A 27,883-nucleotide genomic window follows, 5' to 3' on the forward strand; every position below is an offset into this window, starting at 1 on the left:
ACAATCCTGTTGCTGTGAGTGTTTCAAGCATGCTCACCAGGGACACAGACTTCAGAGATTTTAGCTGTTAAGCTCTAGCTAGTCAGTACCAAGTATGCACGAACTGCCATTTTTTCAAAGACTTATAACTTGGCCACATTTGGGTGGATTTTCAGAGGAATGGCAAAAGTCACATTGCTGACACAAAGACTATCCTCTGCCAATTTTCAGATCCTTGTTCCAGCGCCTAGTAGGGTGACGAAGTGTCCAGTTTTCGACCGGAATACCAGGTCGAAAAGGGACCCTGGTGGCTCTGGTCAGCACCACCGACCGGACCATTAAAGGTCTGGACGGCAGTGCTGCGGCACTAAGGCAGGCTAGTCCCTACCTGTCCTGGGGTACCACGCTGCGGCCTGGAAGCGGCCAGCAGGTCCAGCTCCTAGGCCAATGGGAGCTGGGGGAAGCGGTGCCTGCGGCAAGAGCAGCATGTACGGAGCCTCCTGCCCCCACCCCCGCCTACTAGCACTGGACCTGCTGTCCACTTCCAGTGCGCATGCAACATGGTGTCAGGACAGGCAGGCAGCCTGCCTTAGTCGCCCCCCTGCTGCGCCGCTGACTGGGAGCTGCATGAGGTAAGGCCGTGCCCCAAGCTCGAGCCCCGGCCCTCATCCCTGAGCCCACCCCCCAGCCCAGAGCCTTCACACACACCCCACACCCCAACCTCCTGCCCCAGCACTGAGCCCCCCCAAACCTAGAGCCCCCTCCTACACACCAAAACCCTCATCCCTGAGCCCACTCCCCAGCCCAGAGCCTTCACACACATCCCACACCCCAGCCCCGAGCCCCCCCCCAAACGTGGAGCCCCCTCTTGCATGCTAAACCCCTCAGCCCCAGTCCAGAGCCCTCACACGCCCTGCATCCCAACCCCCTGCCCCAGCCCAGAGCCCCCTCCCAAACCAGAACCCCACATCCCCGGCCCCACCCCAGAGCCTGCATCCCCTCCTGCACCCCAATTCCCTGCCGCAACCCTCCTGCATTCTGAATCCCTTGGCCCCAGCCTGGAGCTCCCTCCTGCGCCCCAAACCCCTCGTCCCCAGCCTCACCACAGAGCCTGCACCCCCGGCCCAGAGCCCTCACCTCCTCCCACACCCCAACTCCCTGTCTCAACCCACAGCCCTCTCCCTCATGATGAATCCCTCAGCCCTCCCCCGCCCCCCCGGAGCCCCCTCTTACACCCCAAACCCCTCATCCCCAGCCCAGAGCCCATACCCCCTCCCGCATCCCAAGCCCCTGCCTCAGCCCAGTGAAAGTGAGTGAGGGTGGGGTAGAGCAAGCCACCGAGGGAGGGGGAATGTAGTGAGCGGGAGGTGTGGCCTCAGGGAAGGGGCAGGGGAGGGGCGGGGCTAGGGTGTTCAGTTTTGTGCGATTAGAAAGTTGGCAACCCTAGCGCCTAGGGCTGCTAGTGCTGTTCCAAAAAAGGTTGCCAGTATTTTTTTAATGTAGATAAAAATCGTATTTTTCCCTAGCTTTGTTCTCAGAAATGGCTGAACTGTTTTGGCTGAAATTTTCCTAAAAATTAATTTTGAGGCGAACATCCAACATAGAGAATTTCAGCCCAAAGAGTTAAAGTTGGTAAAGCTGTAAGCACCTGAAAACAGCAACTTATAATGGGACGTGCCAGGCAACCTCAATAGGTAGCGTAACTAGCCCTACCTATAGTCTCCATTCATATTTAAATATATGTATATAATTATAGAAGCTATATATTCATTCAGAAAAATATTCTGTATTTGAATGTCTCCTCGTTTCCATAGATTATCAGCTCTTCAGGACAGGAAGCGTATCTACTTCTGTGTCTTGCGTACCATATACCATAATAGGTTGCAGTTCTGATTGGAACTTGTGTTACCATAATATAAATAATAAATTATAACAAAGGCTATTTCAATGGGATACTCCCTAGTTCTCTATTTCTGTGTCTCATTTAATGTGAACTAATATTAATAAATATTAACAACAAGTGCAAGGAATGCAAGCCAAAATAGGGAAATATATAAATATTATTTAACCTGTTGAGATAAAGTTGTATTCAAGTTGCCAAGGCCCCATGAAATTCATCCTGGGATACATAGGGAATTAGCTGATGCAATCTTGGAATTGCTAGCAATTAACTTCAAGAACTCATGGAGGATGCGTGAGGTCCCAGAGGACTGGAGAAGGGCAAATGTAGAACCATATCTATGAAAAGGGGAACAAAGAGCACCCAGGAAATTATAGAGCAGTCAGCCTAACTTCAATACCTGGAAAAATACCAGAACAAATTATTAAACTATCAATTGGTAGGCACCTAGGGGATAACAGGGTTATAATGAAAAGCCGGCATGGATTTGTCAAGAACAAATCATGGCAAACCAACCTAATTTACTACTTTGACAGAGTTACTTGCCTAGTGGAGAGTGGGGAAGCAGTAGATGTTCTAAATCTTGATTTTAGTAGGGCTTTTGACACAGTCCCACAGGACATTCTCATAAGCAAACTAGGGAAATGAGGTCTAGATGAAATTACTATAAGGTGGGTGCACAACTGCTAGAGAGATCTTACTCAAAGAGTAGTTATCAATAGTTCACGCTGAACTCAGAGGGTGTATCAATCAGTGTTCCACAGGGCTCAGTCCTGGGTCCGGTACTATTCAATATTTTCATTAATGACTTGGATAATGGAATACACAGTTTGCTTATAAAACCTGTGAATGACCCCAAGCTGGGAGGGGTCGCAAGCACTTTGGGGGACAGGATTAGCATTCAAAACAGCCTTGACAAATTGGAGAATCTGAAATTAACATGTTGAAATTGAGTAAAGACAAATGCAAAGTATTTTATTTAGGAGGGACAACTGTGCAAATGCACAACTGCAAAATGGGGAATAAGTGGCTAGGTAGTAGTACTGCTGAAAAGCATCTGGGGGTTATAATGGATTACAAATTGAATATGAGTCAGCAATGTGATGCAGTTGCGAAAAAGGCTAATACCATTCTGGGGTGCATTAACAGGAGCATTGAATGTTAGACTGCGGAAGTAATTGTCGTACTCTTCATGGCACTGGTGAGGCCTCAGTTGGAGTACTGTGTCCAATTCTGGGTGCCACACTTTAGGAAAGATGTGGACAAATTGGAGAGAGTCCAGAGGAGAGCAACAAAAATGGTGACAGGTTTAGAAAATCTGAGCTATGAGGAAAGGTTTTAAAAACTGGGTATGTTTAGTCTTGAGAAAAGAAGACTGATAACCAGTCTTCCAATATGTTAAGGGCTGTTATAACGAGGACTGTGATCAATTGTTCTCCATGTCCACTGAAGTATGACAAGAATTAATGGTTTTGATCTGCAGCCAGGCAGATTTAGGTTAGATATTAGGAAAACCTTTCTAGCTATAAGAGTAGTTAAGCTCTGGAAAAGGCTTCCAAGTGAGGTTGTGGAATCCCCATCACTGGAGGTTTTTAAAAACAGGTTGGACAAACACCTGTCAGGGCTGGTCTAGGTTTACTTGGTCCTGCCTCAGCATAGAGGACTGGACTTGATGACCCTTTGAAGCCCCTTCCAGCCCTACATTTCTATAATTTGAGTTTAAAGCTGCATATAAAAAGGTAGGCCCTTGAAAAAGGAGAGCAAAACATGTACAGTAAAACAAAAAACTGTGTTTTTGTTTTTTTTTAAACAGGATTTCAGAAACCCATACTGCATGGACTGTGTTCATTTGGTTTTGCTGCCAGGCATGTTTTGAAGCACTTTGCAAATAATGATGTGACCAGATTCAAGGCAATTAAGGTCTGTTCTTGACAGTTAATTTCTCTTCCTTCATTTTTCAGCTATTAAGGAGTAGTTCCTGTTAATACATTTCCTAAGGTGGAAACAGACTTTAGGTTTGTCCATGCAAACTTACTTTAAATCAGTCTGCTACAATGACAGAGTACCCATTTTGCTTTTACTTAATACTATATGTATTTTCATGGCTGTAGCTAGTAAGTTTCTATAAATATTACTAGTAGGGCTGTCGATTAATCGCAGTTAACTCACGCAATTAACTCAAAAAAATTAATTGTGATAAAAAAATTAATGGCAGTTTTAATCGCACTATTAAATAATAGAATACCAATTGAAATTTATTAAATATTTTGAATGTTTTTCTACCTTTTCAAATATATTGTTTTCAATTACAACACAGAATACAAGTGCTCATTTTATATTATTTTTATTACAATATTTGCACTGTAAAAATGACAAACAAAAGAAATAGTATTTTTCAATTCATCTCATACAAGTACTGTAGTGCAATCTCTTTATTGTGAAAGCACAACTTACAAATGTAGATTTGTTTTGTTACGTAACTGCACTCAAAAAACAAAACAATGTAAAACTTTAGAGCCTACAAGTTCATTCAGTCCTATGTCTTGTTCAGCCAATCGCTAGAGAAACTAGTTTGTTTACATTTACGGGAGATAAGCTGTCCGCTTCTTATTTACAATGTCACCTGAAAGTGAGAACAGACATTCACATGGCACTTTTGTAGCCAGCATTGCAAGGTATTTACGTGCCAGGTATGCCAAACATTCGTATGTCCCTTCATGCTTTGGCCACCATTCCAGAGCACATACTTCCATGCTGATAACACTCGTTAAAAGAATAATGCGTTAATTAAACTTGTGACTGAACTCCTTGGGGGAGAATTGTATGTCTTCTGCTCTATGTTTTACCCACATTCTGCCATATATTTCATATTATAGCAGTCTCGGATGATGACCCAGCATGTTGTTCATTTTAAGAACACTTTCACTGAAGATTTGACAAAACACAAAGAAGGTACCAATTTGAGGTTTCTAAAGATAGCTACAGCACTCGACCCAAGGTTTCAGAATCTAAAGTGCCTTCCAAAATCTGAGAGGGATGGGGTGTGGAGCATGCTTTCAGAAGTCTTAAAAAAGCAACACTCCAATGCGGAAACTACAGAACCCGAACCACCAAAACAGAAAATCAACCTTCTGCTGGTGTCATCTGACTCAGATGATGAAAATGAACATTTGTTGGTCTGCACTGCTTTGGATCGTTATCGAGCAGAACCTGTCATCAGCATGGACGCATGTCCCTTGGAGTGATGGTTGAAGCATGAAGGGATATACGAATCTTCAGCGCATCTGGCACGTAAATCTCTCACAATGCCAGCTACAACAGTGCCATGCGAACGCCTGTTCTCACTGTCAGGTGACATTGTAAACAAGAAGTGGGCAGCATTATCTCCTGCAAATGTAAACAAACTTGTTTGAGCGATTGGCTGAACAAGAAGTAGGACTGAGTGGACTTGTAGGCTCTAAAGTTTTACATTGTTTTATTTTTGAATGCAGTTATTTTTGTACATAATTCTACATTTGTAAGTTTAACTTTTATGATAGAGATTGCACTATAGTACTTAAGTGAATTGAAAAATACTATTTTTTATTTTTACAGTGCAAATATTTATAATAAAAAATAAATACAAAGTGAGCACTGTACACTTTGTATTCTGTTTTGTAATTGAAATCAATATATTTGAAAATGTGGAAAATATCCAAAAATATTTATATAAATGGTATTCTGTTATTGTTTAACAGCACGATTAATCGCAATTAATTTTTTTTAATCGTTTGACAGCTCTAATTGCTAGATAATCTGCTTTGACAATTAAATGTCTTCTGAAAGGTTTTTTCTATTTCAATTGATTTTATGCTCTAGACTGCATATTTGGTTACATGCAAATCAGTACTACTGCTGAATGTTTTTATTTAGAAATAAATAAGGCTATCTGAACCCTTTCTTTTTGCAGGTCCGTTTTGTAAAACCAGTCTTTCCAGGACAAACTCTGCAAACAGAGATGTGGAAGGAGGGAAACAGAATTCACATTCAAACTAAGGTCAGAAGAGCGAGACTCAGGCTGTGGGCTTTAGCAAAGGATGTTTAAAGTATTTTTTTTTCTGTGGGGGGGACAAAATGGTTCTTCAGTCATAGCTCTGAAGAAAAGAAGTCTTTATCACTTAACCTCATTTCTCCATCTAATAATAATAGTTTTCTGCTGTCATCAAGATTGCATATGCAGTTGCTGGAAATAACATTGACTTATAAGAACCCCCTTAATTTAGGGATTTTTATAGCATTAAGATTGCAAATTAAGTGCATTGTACTGTTTTTGTAAATCTAGCTTTTGAGGTTATATATATTTAATGATGGAAAAATGTGAAAACTGCAAATGGTTATCTTCAATACCTCTATCTTAGGCCTTGTCAACACACATTTTTATCTGTTTAGCTGAACCACTTTAGCTGAACTGGTGCAAACCTATGGGTAGACGCTATCTTGTTATGGGTTAGCTTAAACCTGTACCGAAGGTCTTTTCTACCAGAAGAGCTGTACCAATTTAACTTAAACTAATTTAAACTAAACCTTAATAAACCTGGTTTAAACCAAAATAAGAGTATCCCCACAATCTTGTGTACTGGTTTAACTAAATCAGTTTAAAATCATGCCATAAGTTAAACTGGTACCTCTTTGTGCATAGACAAGCCCCTAGACATGATTTGAATCATTTTGGGGTTACAGTTTTTCCTTGGCTGATTTCATCAACACAGTAAATGAAACTGCCTATTTCTTGGATATTCTTGCCACTTACATCTTCAAGCTTTTTATCTCTCTTCCCAAACCTGTTGTGTCTGAGTCAATTCCCTTCTCCCTCCTCTCCATCTCATCTTATCAGGCAGTGTAGATTTGTGTTTCTTTCTCTACCCCTTGAGCATCTTGCAAGGGGAAGCAGTGCAGTAATATTAAGCTAATTTATCAAATCAAATATGTGTTTGTTGTGCATGTCTATTGAGGGTTTCTTGTAGTTTTTCTGTAATTTCATATATTATTTTTAAAAGGCTAAGCTGTTAAGTATAGTACACTTTGGTTTTTGGTGCTTAGGCTGGAAGTCTTTGGATGCCTTAATAAAATACTATAATGTTCATGATGGCCAGGGTGTGCTCACCACTGTGCATGTGTTAGGGGAAAAAGACCCTACCAACTCTTTCAAGGATCTTATGTTCTGATCAGCAGATGGGCTTATCTCAAAGAAGTACGAAACTCCTGGGGAAGGGAAAAGGAACCATGCGTACATTTTGTTCACACACATGTAGATTGCTGAATTAAAGTTCATAGGCTTTCAGGAACAAGCAGCAGTTGCATTACCTCACCTTTAATTATTTTCAAAAGTTTCAACAAAGAATACTTATACATTAGTCCTAAACTTCAGCGAAGCACCAATGCAAATATTAATGTATTCTAAAACATTGTATATAGGCCATCCTATTCTAGGTTTTACGAACCATCAGTAAGGATACAGTTTAGTCACGGAGGTCACAGCTGTCACTGATTCCATGACTTTACCATACCTCCGTGTCGTCTTCTGCTTCAGCTGGGACCATGTCGCTCTGCCCCCCCTCCCTCCCCTGGCATGGCTGGAGCCAGGGCTATGCTCCCTTGCCCCACACCTGGGGCTGGAGCCAGAACTGTGTGGGTCCCCCTCCCCGCGCGGCTTCCACCAAGGCTGCAGCTGCCCCCCAGTTATTTTTAGTAAAGTCACAGACAGGTCATGGGCTCCCGTGAATTTCTGTGACCTGTCCATGATTTTTATTAAAAATAACTGTGACAAAATCTTAACCGTAACCGTCAGTTACTTAATATTGGATTTATTAAGTCAGTTGTGTGGAAAGGTTCCAGGTCAGGATATGTGATTACTAGGCCAATTGGAGGCCTCTGGTTGGATATTTGTGATCTCTGCTTAGTTTCCCTTATCTATTTTATTTTATAGCAAGAGGGAGCTTAGGTACCTGACAGTATAAATTACACATAGTCTCTGCCCCAAGGAGCTTATGCTTTCACATAGAATGCAGTGAAGGAAACAACAAAACAAGAGGGAAGGATGGAGTCTTGTCAGTAAGATTCTGCAGTTATTCAACAACAGGCTTGTGCACAACATTTTTGAACAAATACTATTTAAATGAATCTGTTGCCTCTTTTTAAAGAGGCAATGTCAAGTTGAAATCCAACTCTTAGAAAAAATGAGTTCTGTCATTTTTTATCACTTCACAGCAAAGAATCCATTTTCCTATCTCTTAAAATATTTTAATTCTTCCTTGTTGCTGCCTTAAAGACCCACAAAGGCAGGGGAACAGTGAAACTGACTACACACAAAATGCTGTCAAAAGCATATATGCATAAAGTAAATAAACGGAAAAATAGAGCAAAATCATTTCTCTTTGAACTATTTCAGGGGTTGTTTACACAAACATTTGGTTCACGGTAAGCTGGGATGGGAATCTAGCCTGTCCCTGTGGACCCTGCTGACATGTATTAACAATTTGTTAATGCGCTTTGATCTAGTCTTCTTTGAAACAGGACTAAATCAAAGTGCATCAATAAAGCGTTAATGTGCATCAGTGGTGTCCGCAGAGACAGCTAGTCAATGGTAGGCTAGTGCAGGGTAGATTCATGCCCCAGCTTGCTGTGAACTTATTATTTATGTAAACAAGTAACCTTAGCTGTCGTTTGTAACAACGGAAGTACATTTTCAAATAAAAGCTTGATTTTTAAGTTGATGGTGTCTTTTTAGGCCAAGGAGAAATATCTTTCCATATCCAAAAAAGTAAAGCTTAAAGATTCCTTAGAAAGGAAATATAATTAAATTGCTCTAGCCCATGCTTGTTAAATACTGTAGTAGCATGCTCTTAGTGCTCATTTGAACAAATAGTCTAGTTGTAGGTAGAATGTCCCAGCATTGAAGCTACGTCCTTGAAATAATTTGAACTGACAAGTGAAGATGTAGTGCTCTCCTCTAGTGGATAGAGCACTGGACCGGCACTCAAAAGAACTATCTGGGTTCCATTCCCAGCTCTGCCATTGGCCTGTTCATTGAACCTGGGGAAGTCACATCACTGCCATGCCTCAGTTTGTAAAATGGAGATAATACTAACCTTTTTAAAGCACTCTGAGATCTACTGAAGAAAAGCGTTATATAAGAGCTATTTTATTTGTGTCCTGCTATTATGGCCTTATCCAGAAAATCTGTTGTGGTAGTTTTAATAGAAAAACATCATCATAATAATATTTGGGCTTTCTTTATGCAACAGAGCAAACATAATTGTTCTTTTTTAGGACTGTTTGTAAAAGCAGTACTTTCTAATTTACTTCAAACATTATTTTCCTTTGTTTTTCTCTTTGCTGGAGCTTTTCAAGTTTTGTTTTTTAATCTGTGGTGTAAGACATGAGGAAGATCGCTTGGTCGCTTTAAAATGTAGCCGTTTTGGTCATTATAACTCTTCTTTCTTTACTTGGCATGATCCACTCAGAATATAAATTTTCTTTTAACAGGTCAAAGAAACTGGAGAAGTTGCCATTGCAGGAGCATATGTAGATCTGACATCAACCCTCGATAAACCTTCAGCTAAAGAGCCCATTAAGGTAGGGGAAAAAGCCACTCAGATGGATCAACTTGTGGAGAAGCATACTTTTTGAAAGAATATATGAAATACTAGAATTTTGTAGCAGTCTCACAAGTGATATGAGATGAGTAAACTAGTACAGTAATACACAGGTAAGAGTTATTTAAACTCCTAGGTTCATTGATCTATTTGAGAACATGTCCTATATGGGTGTTCCAGTTTTGAAGTGCTTGGCAGCAATCTCAGCTATTCGGGTGTGAATCACCATGTCTTATACAAAAGAAGCTACTAAGGACACACTAGCAAGTGAACTGGATGGTTGTGTAAGATCCACAGATATGAGCACCTATGTAGCTGAGCTCAAACTCAGTTGCACTGTTAATGGCAGTGCCTATAATATGGGAACTTGTTTTTCTGGTATAGACGAGACTTTGGAGAAAAAATACTGTGTACATTTAGAAATGAGTATCTTTTTATAGATTGAGGGGAAAACGGACAGAAAGACAGAGGAAGAGTTAAAGTCAAGATACACAATAGAGGAGAAGAAAGAAGGAAGGGGCAAATTAAAAAGAATACAAATAAAAAGGAGTGAGAAATGTTTATTTTGTAGAAAAGGGTTGGAGGCTACTCAAGTGAATAACTCTTACCAAGGTGAGTAAGGGGTTCACAATATAGCTCCTGGTGTGTGTGTGTGTATAGGCATTTGCTTTGATGTACCTAGATGATATGATTGTCAGGTTGGGGCACAGAGTAGATTGTGAATGGGAGAGTTGGGGTGCTTGTCAAGGCCTCTGAAGACCTGAGGATAATACTTCACTACCTCATATGGGGGTTCTGAGGACAAATGCATTAAAGATTGTGAGGTGCTCAGATACTATGGAAATGGAATTATATAATACGTAAGACAGGTTCCTAGAAAACTCTTTCTCCTTACACCTTCTCAGCCTTTCAGTCATGTGGCATATTGGAGAGTCTCATCCTTCCTGTTTTAGATTTCTTTGATGGCATGATAATAAGCCAGGCATAGACAGTCTTGTTCCCCATAGTGGTGTTCCATGGTTCTGTTCCCAGATTCATCCAGATTGTATTCAGCACTACTGTGGCTAAATAGTTTGTTTCCGTTTGTCTACCTCACATTTGCATCTAATCATACCACATCATCCCTATTCTAGTCCACATTTGCAATGCGGATACCTTTGGCAATTGTATACTGTCAGCAAAAATCCTTTTGGGATTGTAGACAGTTTTAGTTTTTCTTTAAGGTTGGTAAGGGTTGTTTTTTTTGTATCGTTGTCTCTTAAAAGTACAGTATTTCTACTCCTTATCAGAGTTGTCTTTTATCTGACAATAATGCCTATCTATCCCCAAAATGTATAAACAAGTACAATAAAATATGTTAGGCTTAGAATTTGAAGTTCATAGCAATGACATTCTACCTTGTATTTCATGCCAAAGTATTGCTAAAGTTCCATTATAATATATATCCTATATTACGTACAAGAATGACATGAAAAGAATATTAAGGGTACAAAATCAAGCACTCCAAAGTTAGGAAATGCCAGAATTAAGCTTGCCTGTGCCACCTCCCTGCTCTCAGTTCTGGTGCCCAGTGCTACAGTGGCACCCCCGTTGTTATAGGGGAGCAATTGCAGGGAAAATCCTGCTTATCCCCTGCAGTCCAGGGCTAGATTATGCCCAGTACAGATGGAATGTTCAGAGAATTGAGCTGTCAAACTCTAACACATCTCTAAGCAATGTCTGCAAACTGGGTTTCAGAGGCTTGTAACTTGGCTAAATTTGGACAAATTTTCAAGGAGATGACAAAAGGCACAGCTCTTAGGCCTTGTCTACACTACGAGAGTACTTCGATTTTAGTTAATTCGACTATGTGGAATCGTTATTACTAAGTCGAACGTGTGTGTCCACACTAAGGACAGTAATTCGACTTTGTGAGACTTTGTGAGTCCACACTAACGGGGCAAGCGTCGACATTGGAAGCGGTGCACTGTGGGCAGCTATCCCACAGTTCCCGCAGTCCCCCCTGCCCATTGGAATTCTGGGTCGAGCCCCAAATGCCTTCTGGGTAAAAAAATGTGTCGAGGGTGCTTTTGGGCGCCTGTTGTCATCCGTCCGTCACTCACGCCCTCCCTCCCTCCCTCCCTGAAAGCGCCGGCGGGAAATCAGTTCGCGCGCTTTTCTGATTACTGACAGCGCGGACGCCACAGCAGTGCGAGCATGGATCCCGCTGCAACCATCGCTGCAGTTGTGGCAGTTCTCAACGCCTCGCAGCTTCTCCTCCACCTGTACCAGAGGCAGCTGCAGATCAATCATGAGAGGAGGCTACGGCACCACCGTGACGGCATGAAGTCGGACACTAGCTCCGACCTCTCTGAGAACATGAGACCCAGCGCCCAGGACATCTCACTGTCACTGGGTCTTGTTGATACTGTTGAACGGCGATTCTGGGCCCGTGAAACAAGCACGGAATGGTGGGACCGCATAGTGCTGCAGGTCTGGGATGAATCCCAGTGGCTGCGCAACTTTCGCATGCGGAAGGGGACTTTCCTCGAACTGTGTGAGTTGCTGTCCCCTGCCCTGAAGCGAAAGGACACCCGGATGCGGGCAGCCCTGACTGTCCAGAAGCGAGTGGCCATAGCCCTCTGGAAGCTCGCAACGCCAGACAGCTACCGGTCCGTCGCTAACCAGTTTGGCGTGGGCAAGTCTACCGTGGGGGTTGCTGTTATGCAAGTAGCCAGGGCAATCGTCAAGCTACTGCTATCTAAGGTAGTGACCCTGGGAAACGTGGAGCTCATCAGAGATGGCTTTGCCGAGATGGGATTCCCAAACTGCGGTGGGGCTATAGATGGGACTCACATCCCTATCCTGGGACCGGACCACCAGGCCAGCCAGTACATCAACCGGAAGGGCTACTTTTCCATGGTGCTGCAAGCACTGGTGGACCATCGGGGACGTTTTACCAATATCTACGTTGGATGGCCTGGCAAGGTTCATGACGCTAGGGTGTTCAGGAACTCTGGTCTGTGTAGACGGCTGCAGGAAGGTCTTTACTTCCCGGACCACAAAGTAACTGTTGGGGATGTGGAGATACCTACAGTCATCCTCGGGGACCCTGCATACCCGCTAATGCCCTGGCTCATGAAGCCCTACACTGGCGCACTGGACTCAGGGAAAGAACTATTCAACTACCGGCTCAGCAAGTGCAGAATGGTGGTGGAGTGTGCTTTTGGCCGTCTCAAGGGGAGATGGAGAAGCCTACTCACTCGCTGTGATCTCAGCGAGACCAATATCCCCATTGTGATAGCTGCTTGCTGTGTGCTCCACAATTTGTGTGAGAGCAAGGGGGAGACCTATATGTCGGGGTGGGAGGTTGAGGCAAATAGCCTGGCTTCTGATTACGTCCAGCCAGACAGCAGGGCGATTAGAAGATCACAGCGGGACGCGCTGTGCATCAGGGAGGCTTTGAAAGCCAGGTTCCTGACTGAGCAGGGTCTCCAGTGACTTTTTACTTTGTGGACACAGATGCTGAACCTGCCCCCGTTTCTTTACCCAGTTACTGTTGACTATCCTTCCAAGTTACATACCCCCTTCCCCACCTTCCCAACAAATAAAATCTGTTCCGTTTTGTTAATGAACAAGGTTCTCTTTTTTACTGTTTTCGCGGGAATGTTTTAAACCGGGGACGCAGACTGTGGCGGGGGGCGGGCTTAGTGTTTTGATGCAAATGATGCTTCTAAAGTCCGGGAATGACAGGCTCCGCAGTGCTGGATTGGTTGTTTCAACGCAGCCTGCCAGCAGTCCTGGGCGGGACTGCATGTATGTGTCGGCCAAGTGACTTTCTGGCAGGGGGCGGAGGGTAACAGATCCCCTGCTGCGTGGCTCTGTGATCCAGGATAAGGACCGCGGCATAGGATCTCTAACTGCCCTCCCCCGCCACAAAGTCACAGATCAACCCCCTCGCACCCCAGAACATGAAAACCGCTTCCCAGACTGACCAGGGTAACTGGTGACTGTACTGTGTATGTGTCCTGATGCTGGACCTGCCCCCGCCTCTGTAGCCTGCTACAGGTGACTGTCCTGTCCAAGTAACAAACCCCTTCCCCCCCTTCAGACAGAATCCCCTCCAAAAGACACTCTCGGAAACAGTACTTAACAGAAACAGATGTTTTATTATGAACCGCACATGAAAAGGTGGGGGAGGAAACTTGGACGTGGGCTAGTGTGAGATGGGTAGGAAAGGACTTTTCAAACTTTGGAACGAGAGCCTTCCATTGCTGCAGCAGTGTGTAGGGGCCGACTGAAAGTTTTAACGGCCCTTGCCGCCCCTCCTTCTTTGTACTTTTGGTGAGGGGGGTGTGGGACTTGGTGGCGGGGGAGGGCGGTTAGAGATAGACAGCAGCAGGGCTCTGTCCTCCTGCCTCCGGTCTTGCAGAACATCCACTAGGCGCCGGAGCGTCTCCGTTTGCTCCCTCATTAGTCCAAGCAGGGTTTGAGTAGCCTGCTGGTCCTCCTGGCGCCACCTCTCCTCCCGTTCCATGACTGCTCTGTGCATTTGTGACAAGTTCTCCCTCCACTGTGTCGTCTGGGCTGCCTGCTCTCGTGAGCAGTCCATAAGTTCATAAAACATGTCTTCCCGCGTCTTTCTCTTCCTTCTTCTAATCTGCGCTAGCCTCTGGGAGTGTGATGCCAGGCTGGGTTGGGAGACAGTCGCAGATGTGTCTGTGGGAATGGGAAAAAGGGAGTAAATTCCTGAGACAGATAAATGAAGTTGCTAACAAAGAACATAGTCTTTCTCTGTGAACAACACCATGCACTGGACCTTTCACATGCGCACTCAGAACAAGGTCGAATTTTCGGCCCTCGCCTTCTGTGTCTGGGGTCCTGCAGTTGCGATCAGAGACGCGTTGCAGGACACCTCTACTTCTGCTGCAGGAAAACATGGTAAGCCGTAGACTTGTGGCAGCTTAAAAATGTAATAGTAGCACTGGGCTCCTTTCGCACTGAATGCAAGGCCGCTCTCTGCTGGCAGCAATCAGGGAAGCATGAGCTCTGCCCCTGTCCCACCACCTCGCGGCTGTCCCCGGGAAAGATCCCTGTATGCTGCCCCTCTGCCGCCTCCACCGCGTGGCTGTAAAGCAGTCCCAATACTAACATTCCCCTCCCTAATTTAAAGCAGGGCGTCATGTGTGACATTACACTCATGAGGATCTCGGAGACCGAGAGGGGAAGGATGCTGCGTGAGACCATTCAGAGGCCTGGGCCGTATGCCGCCATGCTGTGCCGCGCACTGATCCCGGACTACCTGATGAACTCATGGCGTGGGAACGTGTGTTACCACGGGGGACCGAACAAGATCGCCCTGCTGTGGAACCTCATGCGCATGCTGGAGCGGTACCTCCAGGAGAGCTATGCCGAGCTATCCCAGGAGGACTGTCTGTCCATTCCCGGGCACATTGACCGTCTTTTCATTTAAGTTCAGCATAAGGGACTACAGAGTGGAGCGTCCTGTGGTGGCCTAATCATGAATATCTGGACATTACTTGATTTTCTATACATGGCTTAGTGAACTATTTACTCCTAACTAACTAAATCATGAACAATAAATTACTAATATAGTTAATATTCCTGTTTTGTTATAAATAAAAGTTTCTATGTTTAAATGAGTGACTGAAAAGCCCATTCTTAACAATATAAATATTCCAGTTATGTTTAAATGAAATGTTGAGATGTTTAAAGCACTCACTGCTTGATCCTTCCCCTGATTCGGTGTCCGGGGTAACGGCTGTGGACGGTTGGTAAGGGATCTCGGTAAGGGTGATGAAGAGCTCCTGGCTGTCGGGGAAATCAGCGGTGCAAGCGCTGTCGACTGCCTCGTCCTCCTCATCTCCTTCCTCATCTTCCCCGTCACCTAACATTTCCGAGGAGGAACCGGCCATGGACAATATCCCATCCTCGGAGTCCACGGTCACTGGTGGGGTAGTGGTGGCGGCCGCACCTAGGATGGAATGCAGTGCCTCGTAGAAACGTGATGTGTGGGGCTGGGATCCGGAGCGTCGGTTTGCCTCTTTGGTTTTTTGGTAGCCTTGTCTCAGCTCCTTGATTTTCACGCGGCACTGCGTTGCATCCCGGCTGTATCCTCTCTCTGCCATGGCTTTAGAGATCTTCTCATAGATCTTTGCATTCCTTCTTTTGGAGCGCAGCTCTGAAAGCACGGACTCATCGCCCCACACAGCGATGAGATCCAAGACTTCCCGATCAGTCCATGCTGGGGCCCTCTTTCTATTAGATTGCACGGCCAACTCTGCTGGAGAGCTCTGCATCGTTGCCAGTGCTGCTGAGCTCTCCACGCTGTCCAAACAGAAAATGAGATTCAAACTGGCCAGACAGGAAAAGAAATTCAAATTTTCCTGGGGCTTTTCCTGTGTGGCTGGTCAGAGCATCCGAGCTCGAAGTGCTGTCCAGAGCGTCAACAGAGTGGTGCACTGTGGGATAGCTCCCGGAGCTATTACCGTCGATTTCCATCCACACCTAGCCTAATTCGATATTGCCATTTCGAATTTAGCGCTACTCCTCTCGTTTTCGAGGATTACAGAAGTCGAATTTAAAAGAGCTCTATTTCGAACTAAATAGCTTCGTGGTGTGGACGGGTGCAGGGTTAATTCGATGTAACGGCGCTAAATTCGATATAAACTCCTAGTGTAGACCAGGCCTTAGACCAGAGGGATACCTGTGACAAATTTCTAGTCCCTGCTCCAGAGTGTGGAGGTGCTAGAGCTTCTCAGTTAAGTGGTTATAAGAATTTTTTAACATAGGCAAAACAGCTTACATTTCTCTGACCTTGTTCTGAGAAATGGCTAAAGCATTTTTGCTCAAATTTTCCAAAATATTTCAGCCTGAGGCAGACAGCCGTCATGGAAAACTTCGGCCTGAATGGCTGAAGTTTGAAAAAGTTATAAGCAATTGAAAATGATGTGTTATAATGGAATGGGTCAGGCAATCTTAATTTTAGGCAATGCTCATTGCAACGCTTATAATATCCTGTGTGCTATATACACCTACGTACAGTAAGGTGAATAAAAGATATCATGGCACCTTTAACTCTGCCTTAGTCTGATAATTATAACTGGACTGTAGGATGAAGTGTAGTACATAAAAATGTTAATATTGGAGCAGCTTCCTAAAATGTAAAAATTTATCCATTAAACCATTTATCTTTTAAAAAGCATCAAAGGCTTACAAAAGACTAACTGGATGCAAAATGTAAATATTTAAGTTTAGTTACATAATAGCTTAAATTTACCATTAGTCAAACAGTGTGACACCAAAAACACTCTGTATATGCCATATCTTTGACTGTCCAAGGCGAAATGAATACACTGAAACCTTATAAAGCAATCTATTCTTTGAAAGTTAATATGTTGAAAATAAAGGCAACCCATTTTTTAGATGATGCCTTATTCTATAACTAGTGTATACAATGCCTTGTGGGGCGGAAGCCATGATTACACTTCAGATAAATTAAAAGATAATTTATAAGGCTTTAAGATATGCGTTCCCTTCAGGATTATTTAAATTACAAAGATAAATCACAAGAACTATAAAGGTAACTTGTGAAATAGTTCTCAGGAACGATTCCACAATTTTTTTCTCAGGTAGAATTTACTGTCTAATGTAGACGTGCTGGATGTGATTATTGTGTGTGTAGGGAGACATTCCTATTATACAGTAACTCCTCACTTAACGTCCTAGTTATGTTCTTGAAAAATGCAACTTTAAGCAAAATGATGTTAAGCGAATCCAATTTCCCCATAAGAATTAATGTAAATTAGGGGTTTAGGTTCCAGGGAAATTTTTTTCACCAAACAAGACATTATATACATATACCGTAAAAGTTTTAAATAATTTTAAACAATTTATTCACCAGTTATGATTGTGAAGCTTGGTTGAGGCAGGGGCATAGCGGGGTCAGGGCACGGGGCTTGCCCCGCTCCGCCCACTGGGCATTCCATCCCGGGAGCAAGGTGGAGACGTGGGGGCTTGCCCTGTTCCGCCCTGGCTCATGCTGGGGAGCGGGGTCGGGGCGCGGGGACTTGCCCTGCTCCACCTGCCCGACATTCCAGCTGGGGTGCAGGCAAGCTCCTGTGCCAAACAAGGTTATAAATTAATCTGCGGGTATCTGCTTTATATCCGCGGATATCCGTGGACCATTTCTGTGGATAGCAGCGCGGATGCAGATACAAATTTTGTATCCACGCAGGGCTCTGATGGTAAGAGTTGTGTGGGCAGCTGAGAGGAACTGCAGCGGGCAGCCAGGGGGGCAGGGACACTGAGCAGGGGACTGCTTGGGCCCCACGCCCAGGGCAGGTGGAGGGTCTGCCATGGCTCCCCACAGCTGCCTGCCTGGCTCTTATTGTGGCCAAGTTACAGCTCTGAGGCCCCCCTCCCCCGCCCGACCAGAGCTGGGTCTGGGAGAGCAGCGCTGGCAGCTGTGGGGAGCCTGGGTCTCTCCACCTGCCTTGGGCGGGGGGGCAGGGACAGGAGCTGCTCGCGCCCCCTGCCCAGGGCAGGTGGAGGGTCGGCCGCGGCTGTCCCCAAAGCTGCTAACGCGGCTGTCCCCAATCTGGCTCTGGCCGGGGAGGTGGGCAGTTTGGAGCCGCAGCCCGGCCATGGTAAGAGCTGAGTGGGCAGCTGTGGGGAGCTGTGGCGGACCCTCCACCTGCCCTGGGCGTGGGGCCCAAGCAACCTCTGGGCAGCTCCACAGGTCTCTCCCATCCCCTTGGCCAGGCCAGCATGGAGCCCAGCTGGGGAGCCGTGGGGCTGCAGCGGACCCTCCACTTGCCTGCGGTGCCTGGGGTGGTGGTGGCTGAGAGCAGCCCCCGGCTGTGTCCCCGCCCCGCAGGCTCCCCGCCTGGCCGAGGGCAGGTGGAGGATCCGTGACTGCCCACGCGGCTCTCCCCGGCCGGGCTCCAGCGGGGGGGTGCCTCGGAGCCTCAGCCCGGCCCCCAGTTTAGAGCCCTGCAAATCCGTGGATATCTGCAGATAATTTTTGCGGGTAGCGCATGGGATGCAGATACACATTTGTGTGTCTGCGCAGGGCTCTAGTTATAAGGGAACATTGCAGGACTTTAAAGGAGTATGTTCTCTAATAGGTCAGCGACCTAATAGCGAAATGATGTTAACCGGGAGGACGTTAAGTGAGGAGTTACTGTATTTTAATCACTTTGCAGAATAGATTCCTCTGGATGCTGTGTTTGAACAATAGTTATACTTTTATTACCTTTTAATGTAGCTTTCCATTTAAAATTGTATGTACTTTATTTTATAGGCTTCAGGGCTGCAGAGTAACCTTGTGTTTGAAGAAATTGGTCACCGCATCAAAGAGGTTGGAAATCAGCTGGTAAAGAAAGTAAATGCCATATTCCAGTGGGACATCACTAAAGATGGAGAGACAGCAGCACAGTGGAGTAAGTTATAGGCTTGTTTATATAATGCCCTGGTGCATTTTTTTAATGAAGTGAGGTGAGTTATACTCCTGCCAATTAAGACCTGCTATTTTAAAGGTAAGCAGAAGTAATAGATGGGAGAGCTCATTAGGGCTTGAAAATTTGAATGTGTATTGCACAAGTGACAGTTTTTGCAAATGGGTGGGATAATGTTCCATAATAGTAGTTGTTAACCTTTCTAAAAACTTGTATATCTTGCCTATTTGGGTGTACGCACAGACAAGTTGTCCTCTAAAAATTTGTTCTTAAGATGTTTCCACTCATGTATTTTCTTTGGAACAATGTACTGTGTGGCAAAGTACCGTCTCCTCCGCAGCAGGCTCAGTCCTTTTTAGCCTTGGAGACACAGGCTTGGGCAAGGCAAATCCCTGCAGGTAGCGCAGGGTCTGGCTATTCCTTTTCTCAGTCAGCCCCTTGTGCTTGTTTATCTTCCCTTCTGGGGACAGAGTGCAGCCTTCCTTGCAGGAAGGGTTCAGAGTCTTGCTGCTCCTAACTTACTGGCAGCTTCCCTGGTTCTCTCACTCTCTCTTCCCCCCTCCTTCCACACTGGGGAGGGTTTAAAAAGGTCCCAAGCAGTTGGAGCCAGCTGACCCTAATTAGTTCCCTAGTAACCCCTTGCCCAGCTGAACCTTATTTCCCCATGGTTCTCTCTCTTCAGTGGCTTGGGAGAGGCCTTTTTAACCCCCTGGGACTGATTACTACCCCCTTTTTAGCTGTTTGTCCTGGGTTTGCCACATATCCCCCCCCCCTGCTCAACACTACGGGGTTGGGCTACTTGGGTCAGAAAGCAGTGCACTCTCGACAGGCCATCCGCATTGCCATGTCGGGTCCCAGACCTATGTCGTACCGTGAAGTGGAAGGGTTGAAGCGACAGGAACCACCTTGTTACTCTCGCGTTTTTGTCCTTGTTTTGGTGCATCCACTGCAAAGGGGCATGGTCCGTGACAAGGGTAAATCTCCGTCCAAGTAGATAGTAGCGGAGGCTCTCTATGGCCCATTTCACAGCCAGGCACTCCTTCTCCACCACGGCGTATTTCCGTTCCCTAGGTAGGAGCTTCCTACTGAGGAAGAGGACGGGGTGTTCATCATCTCCGACCATTTGGGAAAGCACCGCTCCCAGCCCTACTTCAGAGGCGTCGGTTTGTAGGATAAACTCCTTCCCCCAGTCTGGGGCTACTAGTACGGGGTCTGTGCAGAGGGCCGTCCTCAGATCCGCAAAAGCGCTCTCGGCCGCCGCGGACCATTTTACTATGTCAGGGCCCCGAGCTCTTGTTAGGTCCGTTAATGGGCATGCCCTGGTGGCGAAGTGGGGAATGAACCGCCTATAGTACCCCACTAGTCCCAGGAATGCTCTGACCTGTTTCTTCCGGAGTGGTCGGGGCCACTTCTGTATAGCTTCTAACTTGTTGAGCTGGGGCTTCACCACGTCCCTCCCCACTATATACCCAAGGTACTTAGCCTCAGCTAACCCAATCGAACATTTGGAGGGATTGGCAGTCAGCCCTGCCTTCCTGAGGGTGTCCAGGACCGCTTCTACCTTCTCCACATGAGTCTCCCAGTCGGGGCTATATATGATGACGTCATCGAGATAGGCTGCCGCGTACTTCCCATGGGGTCGCAACAGTTTGTCCATTAGCCGTTGGAAAGTAGCGGGGGCCCCATGCAACCCAAAGGGGAGAACAGTGTACTGATATAGACCTTCTGGCGTTGCAAAGGCGGTCTTCTCCTTGTCGGCGTTGGCCAGGGGGATCTGCCAATAGCCCTTGGTAAGATCAAGGGTAGACATAAACCGTGCCTTTCCCAATCTGTCAATCAGCTCATCTATCCTGGGTATAGGGTAGGCATCAAATTGGGACACCTCATTGAGTTTGCGGAAGTCATTGCAGAACCTCATACTGCCGTCCGGCTTAGGCACTAAAACCACGGGGCTGGACTATTGGCTATGAGATTCTTCAATGACTCCTAAGGCCAGCATTTTCCTGACCTCTGTCCTAATCTCTTCTCTCTTGGCCTCTGGGATCCGGTATGGCTTAACGTTCACTTTCACTCCAGGCTCCGTGAGGATGTGATGGTGAACCTCCGTAGTCCTGCCCGGCTTTTCGGAGAACACATCCTGGTTGCGTTTGATCAGGCTGATCACTTCTGATCGTTGTTCCGGAGTCAACTCCGGGGATATCCCCACCAGGTCGGGCTGGTTGCTTTTAGGGGATGGCACCCCCAGTGCAGCCACCGGAGCTTCTCTATCGTGCCAAGGTTTCAGCAGATTTATATGGTAGATCTGCTCCAGCTTCCGGCGGCCCGGCTGTCGTACCTTATAGTCGACTTCTCCTATCGCTTCTATTACCTCGTATGGCCCCTGCCACCTGGCCAGGAGCTTGCTCTCGGCCGTGGGTATGAGCACCATCACCCGGTCCCCCACCTGGAACTTCCGGGTCGTTGCTCGGCGATCGTAGTTTGTCCGTTGTGCCCCTTGGGCCTTCTCCATGTGTTCGCGCACAAGGGGGGTGACTTGGGCTATTCTGTCTTTCATCTGCAACACATGTTCAACAACGTTTCTCCCAGGGTTCGGCTGTTCTTCCCAGTCTTCTTTAGCCAGGTCCAGTATGCCCCTGGGGTGGCGACCGTATAACAGCTCGAAGGGGGAGAATCCAGTGGAAGCCTGAGGTACCTCCCGTACGGCAAACAGCAAGTAAGGCAGCAGGGCGTCCCAGTCTTTCCCGTCACGACTAATCACTTTACGTAACAGGTTCTTCAATGTCCTATTAAAGCGTTCGACCAGGCCATCGGTCTGGGGATGGTAGACCGATGTTCTAAGGGTCCGTATGTGGAGCATTGTACACAGGTCCTTCATCAGCTTAGACACAAAGGGGGTCCCTTAGTCCGTCAGGATCTCCTTAGGTATTCCTACTCTGAAAAAAATCTGGACTAATTCTTTGGCTATGGTCTTGGATGTGGTATTCCGTAGGGGTATGGCCTCGGGGTATCGGGTGGCATAATCTAGTACTACCAGAATGTATTGATGGCCCCGGGCTGACTTTTCCAATGGCCCTACTATGTCCATAGCTATACGCTCAAATGGGACCTCGATAATTGGCAGAGGTACCAGAGGGGCCCTTAAGTGGGGTCGGGGCCCATGTATCTGGCATTCTGGACAGGATGTGCAATATTGTCGGACCGCTGCATAAACGCCAGGCCAAAAAAACCTCTGTAGAATCCGATCCAGGGTCTTATCTACCCCTAGATGGCCCCCGAACAGATGGCTGTGGGCCAGCTCCATTACGGCTCTTTGATGCTTCCGTGGGACCAAGAGTTGTTGTATGACTTGCTCTTGGACCCGGACTACTCTGTATAGCAGGTCATTCTTAATCATATAATATGGCCCCGCGCCCTTAACTCTCCCCTCCACGGGTACCCCATTTACCTCGACTACTTCTTTGAGAATATTGTGGTATATGGGATCATTGGCCTGATCCTGACCAAAATTCCCGCGTGCGGTCCCCATTTGTCTAAACTCGGGGGGGTCTACCTCCGTCTCCCCCTCGGGGAAAGCCCCTGGGGAACCAGGTCCGGCGATAGGGTTGTTGATCGCCGACCCAGTCCCACTGTCAGTCGAGCCCCTTCTTTCCCCTACAAGCGTAGACTTCTGGCACTGGGTCAGGACCCTTGTCCCCCTCCTTTTATCCGCCCTCCGTTCCCTCCTAGTCTTCCTGGGCTTCCCCGGCGGGGAGAACAAATCCTGGCTAAATTCATGGAAGGTTGGGGGAGGGTTAACGATCTGGGCCACGCCCTGGGTCCCAGGGTCATTATTTTCTTCTACCTTCTCCCCAGGGAGTAGGCTATCAAACCCCGGGAAGTCTCGTCCGATAAGGACAGGGTAGGGGAGTTTTGGAACTACTCCCACCGTCAACCTAGTGGGGCTTCCGAAAACTTCTATTTTTACGGGGATGGTTGGATAATAGTTGACATCCCCATGCACACAGGATATTCCCGAGCGTTTGGCCCGGGATAGTTGGTCTTGTCCGACCAGCTTCCCCGAGACTAACGTGATTGCACTTCCCGAGTCTACTAAGGCTGTGGTCTTTATACCATTCATCTTAACTGGCCTAGTGTATCTATGAGGGACCATCGCAACCCCGACTAGACTTATTAGATCACATGGTCCCCCTATATCTCCCAGTTCGCATTGCATAGGCTCTCCTAGATTCGGGCATTGGGCAGCGATATGCCCCATTTCGCCACAGGCATAACATCGGTACCCCGCTCGGGGCAGCCCCCTATTTTTCGGGCTGCTGGGCTTTATCTCTCGAGTCTTTCTCCCCCAGTCCTCAAGTCTCTCCGGGACCACGGGCTGCTCTTCTGCCTCCTTCCTCCCCTCCATTGTCCGGCCTGGCGCTAGGGCAAACCGGGGCCTCGGTGCAGAGACTGGTCTCCGATTCTGGCGCCTTCCTTCCCCGGGGGTCCGAGAAAGTTCTTGGGCTGCTAAGTGTCTCTCTACAAGGGCAACTAGCTCATCATACGAGGAGGGATCATTTTGGCGGACCCACCCTCGTACGCCCGGCGGCAACCCCCTCATGTACCTGTCCAACACCAGGATTTCCACCACCTTCTCCGGCCCATGGGTCTCAGGGCGGAGCCACTTCCGGGCGAGGTGGATCAAGTCAAATAGCTGGGACCTCGGCGCTTTGTCGTCCCGGTACTTCCACTCGTGGAAGCGCTGGGCCCTTATGGCCGGCGTCACCCCTGACCTCGCCAGGATTTCCGCCTTCAGCTGGGGGTAATCCATAGCTGCTTCTATGGTCATATCGAAATAGGCCTTCTGAGCCTCCCCACACAGAAATGGAGCCAGGAGGCCTGCCCACTGATCTTGGGGCCAAGCCTCCCGCAGTGCCGTCCTCTCGAATGCAAGGAGATACGCCTCTATATCGTCATCCGTTGTCATCTTCTGTAAATAGTTGCTTGCGCGTAGCGGCCGGGTCCCCTGGGGCCCATGCGTCAGCGCGGTCAGGGCTTTCAACTGGTTCACTACATCATTCAGGGTGGCTCGATCTTGGGCCGCCTGGTTCATCAGCAATTGGTTTGTCTCCTGTTGGACACGTACTGACTCTTGCTGGGCTGTCATCTGTACTCTGGTAGCCTCTTGTTGGGCCGCAGTGGCCTGAATCAAGGCCTTCACTACGTCCTCCATTTTTGTGCGTGTGTGTGCGTGTGCGTGCGCGTGTGCGTGCGTGTGCGTGCGCGTGCGTGGGTGTGTGCGATTTACCTTGCCCTGAGATGGCTTGCCACAACGCCTCACTCCATCCCACTTCTGACACCAAGTGTGGCAAAGTACCGTCTCCTCCGCAGCAGGCTCAGTCCTTTTTAGCCTTGGAGACACAGGCTTGGGCAAGGCAAATCCCTGCAGGTAGCGCAGGGTCTGGCTATTCCTTTTCTCAGTCAGCCCCTTGTGCTTGTTTATCTTCCCTTCTGGGGACAGAGTGCAGCCTTCCTTGCAGGAAGGGTTCAGAGTCTTGCTGCTCCTAACTTACTGGCAGCTTCCCTGGTTCTCTCACTCTCTCTTCCCCCCTCCTTCCACACTGGGGAGGGTTTAAAAAGGTCCCAAGCAGTTGGAGCCAGCTGACCCTAATTAGTTCCCTAGTAACCCCTTGCCCAGCTGAACCTTATTTCCCCATGGTTCTCTCTCTTCAGTGGCTTGGGAGAGGCCTTTTTAACCCCCTGGGACTGATTACTACCCCCTTTTTAGCTGTTTGTCCTGGGTTTGCCACAACTGCTTTAACCAAGTCTTTCCTATTCAGAATCTGTCGGATCAAAGTTTGCTAAAGTCTTACGCATTATTACCTCTTCTCAAGAAAAGGTCTAGATTGTATGGAAGCCAAAGCATTTAATTGCAACAACTTTGTGCCTGGAGATCTTTAATTTGGGTAGTTAGATAAGGAAAATCTATGTTTCTACAGGGTTTTTAAATAAATTTCTCCCTTTTTTTTTTTTTTTTTTAATTTTGTTTTCAGGTCTCTCTCTCTCTCTCTCTCTCTCTCTCTCTCTTTCTGATGTTGTTTTCAAGGATACATATTTCTGTAAAACATAAAATCTTTTTCTTACTCAGATGAATGAATGTCAGGAATCTGTGGAATTACTGTTTATTTTGCCTCCTTATCTAGAATGGTCTGTTAGAGGGATACAAAATTTTGTCCCAAGGCCACACTGGCAGTTTACCAGAAGCCTCACAGTCACACATAATTTGCATAAAATTAAGTAAATTGTAATCTCCCTCACTTTTTTATGTGGATGTGCAACTCTGAGTTTACAATCCTCAGCTTGTAATGCTTCATCTTAATTGGCCTGGGCACTTGGAGCAAGATGAAAGCTTGCACAGTGGGAACTGTAGTGTCTGTGTGCTATACCTCCTCAAGTTGAGGGAGGCTGATGGAGTTTTATGGGTTATGTCATTGGGCTGCATTTTTGATCACATATCACCATTTTTATCCAAAAGTAATTCTGGGAGGCTTTAAGAGCCCTCCATAAATCCGCTCTTTCTCTAAATTATTTAAGAAACTGTTCCTTCTCTCTGATTTACAGGGAGAAAGGTGTAGTCACTTTTGTAATTTCCCTTCCCCTCTTCCCAGTTCTTCACAATTGAGATTCTGACTAACAAGGCTGCTGCTAATGGGCAGGACATCATGTTGAATATTGAACCAGGGTGGCTTGACAGCTGTATTTTACCTTTCTGGCATAGCAAGCTGTCCTTGGAGAAGATGAATAAGCTGCACTGAGATAACAATGGTGATAAATGCATTAAAAATACAGTGGAACACCATTTATCCAATCTAATTGGGACCAAGCCAAGATCAGATAGTCAAAAATTCAGATAATCCAGAGAATGGACAAAGAGCTTCAGCCCCTGTCAGTGGGGCTCAGGCTGTCAGCCTTGATTCAGTTAATACGGAGAGCCAGATAAATGGGGTTCTACTGTACCTAAACAGATTAGATTAAGTTATCCAAAAAGCCAAAAATCTTTCTTTAAATCAAAATAGGAGGAAGGCAGATTTTACAAGATTCAATCTTGAGGACCTCCTGCCTACGAACAATCAAATTGGAGAAATGATCTGAAATAAATAGGATGCAATTCAATAAGGACAAATGCCAAGTACTACACTTAGAAAGGAATAATCAAATGCATAAATACAAAATAGGAAGTGACCGCCTAGGAAGGAGAATTTCAGAAAAGGATCTTGGGATTAGAGTGGATCACAAACTAAAATATGAATCAACCTACTCAGCAGTGATAAGGCCTCAGGTAAAAGTGCTGGGCACCACACTTCAGGGAAGACATGGACAAATTTAGAGAAAGTCCAGAGGAGAGCAACAAAAATGATTAAATGACCTATGAGGAAAGATTGGAAAAACTGTGTATGTTTAGTCTGGAGAAGAGAAGACTGATGGGGAAATAAGTCTTCAAGTATGTAAAAAGTTCCTATTAAAAAGGAAGGTGATAAATTGTTCTCCTTATCCACTGAGGACAGGACAAGAATTAGTGGGCTTAAATTCAGCGAGGGAGATTTAGGTTAGACATTAGGAAAAATGTCTTAACTGTAAGGGTAGTTAAGCACTGGAACAAATTGCCTAGGGAGGATGTAGAATCTCCGTCACTGGAAGTTTTTAAGAACAGGTTAGACAAACACCTGTCAGGGATTGTCTAGATAATACTTAGTTCTGCCTCAGTGCAGGGGACCTGACTAGATGACCTACTGAGGTCCCTTCCAGTGCTACATTTTAATGATTCTGTATTTGTCACTCTTGATCATTCCTCCAATCTCCAACAATTTCCTATTTTTGCACTCTTATATTAATTCAAGTTAATCACATCATGGATGTGTTCAGAATAGCAACCTAAGATTTAAAAGCACTGCTTTTCTGTATTGATGCTCATATACTTTAAGAATACCTATTAAAAATGCCAGTGTCAAACAGCAAATCACTTCACGTGGAAGCCTCTGTATCATGCTGTGTGTTAGGACTCTCGGGCAGCATTCACCTCACACTCCCTGTCAGTACCCGGCCTGGGTTGGGGAAGCTAACCCCTTCAGTGATGAATCCTCGTCACATGCCACCTGAGGCACATCGCGCATGTGCTAAGTAGTATAAGGGTCTTGGCTGCATTGAGTATGTGGCATCCATAATGTATGGTCTTACTACAGAGGACATTAGGAGCATAAGAAACTGAGGCTAAATTAGTACAGCTGAATGATAGAATGTTAACCATCACAGTTAGAGTGATTCTTCACTCTTATTACCCTATCTGAAAAATTAAGTGGCCTTTGCCCTCTTACTCTGAATAAATTTTTAAATCATCTTCTGTCTAAGTCACCAATTTATTATAATCCCTTTTTAATTTCTGAACCACCATGCTTTGTGTTTTTGTGGCGAGTGGCCTTTCCAACCCTACTCTCTCACAAACATACATTGAAGGCGGCAGTAATAGGACTAGAAACAGCTGAAGACCTCTTTTTACCCAAGGGCTTTACCTCCCATACCAGCCTGTTGTGTTGGAGGAATTCAACCTGATTTATGTGTGTGAAATGCCAATGTACGATATCATGAATAGGCTATCCAGAAAGAGGGGCACTGCTTTGTATAAATTAAGAACCAATCTGAACCTTTTCCCTCATTTCAAGAAAAACTTTGGTCTGGCCATGTTCTCTCTGCTCCATCCCTGGCCAGTGGGAAGAGGATGTAATTTGTTCTTGTATCCTCTGTTGGAGATACCCCTTACTAACAAGGGAACATAACTGGTCCTTTAACGATCACCTCCACCTCTTCTGCACCAGGTGATTCCAGCCACCAGAGAGAATCTGGCCATTTCTTTAGGGTTTGAAAATGTTTTAGCAGGTTTT

At 46.2% G+C, this 27,883-nt stretch overlaps 1 protein-coding gene across 1 annotated transcript in view; it reads left to right on the top strand.

Moving 5' to 3' along the window:
* HSD17B4 (hydroxysteroid 17-beta dehydrogenase 4) overlaps window positions 1-27,883 on the top strand; it is a 127,657-nt gene that overhangs the window by 87,574 nt on the left and 12,200 nt on the right. The window contains exons 19-22 of the mRNA XM_065406047.1: window positions 3,693-3,799; window positions 5,829-5,915; window positions 9,404-9,493; window positions 18,818-18,956. Coding sequence (XP_065262119.1) covers window positions 3,693-3,799; window positions 5,829-5,915; window positions 9,404-9,493; window positions 18,818-18,956 — 423 coding nt within the window. The remainder of the gene's footprint in view (window positions 1-3,692; window positions 3,800-5,828; window positions 5,916-9,403; window positions 9,494-18,817; window positions 18,957-27,883) is intronic.

The sequence above is a fragment of the Emys orbicularis genome, chromosome 6 (assembly GCF_028017835.1).
Source record: "Emys orbicularis isolate rEmyOrb1 chromosome 6, rEmyOrb1.hap1, whole genome shotgun sequence".
NCBI lineage: Eukaryota > Metazoa > Chordata > Testudines > Emydidae > Emys > Emys orbicularis.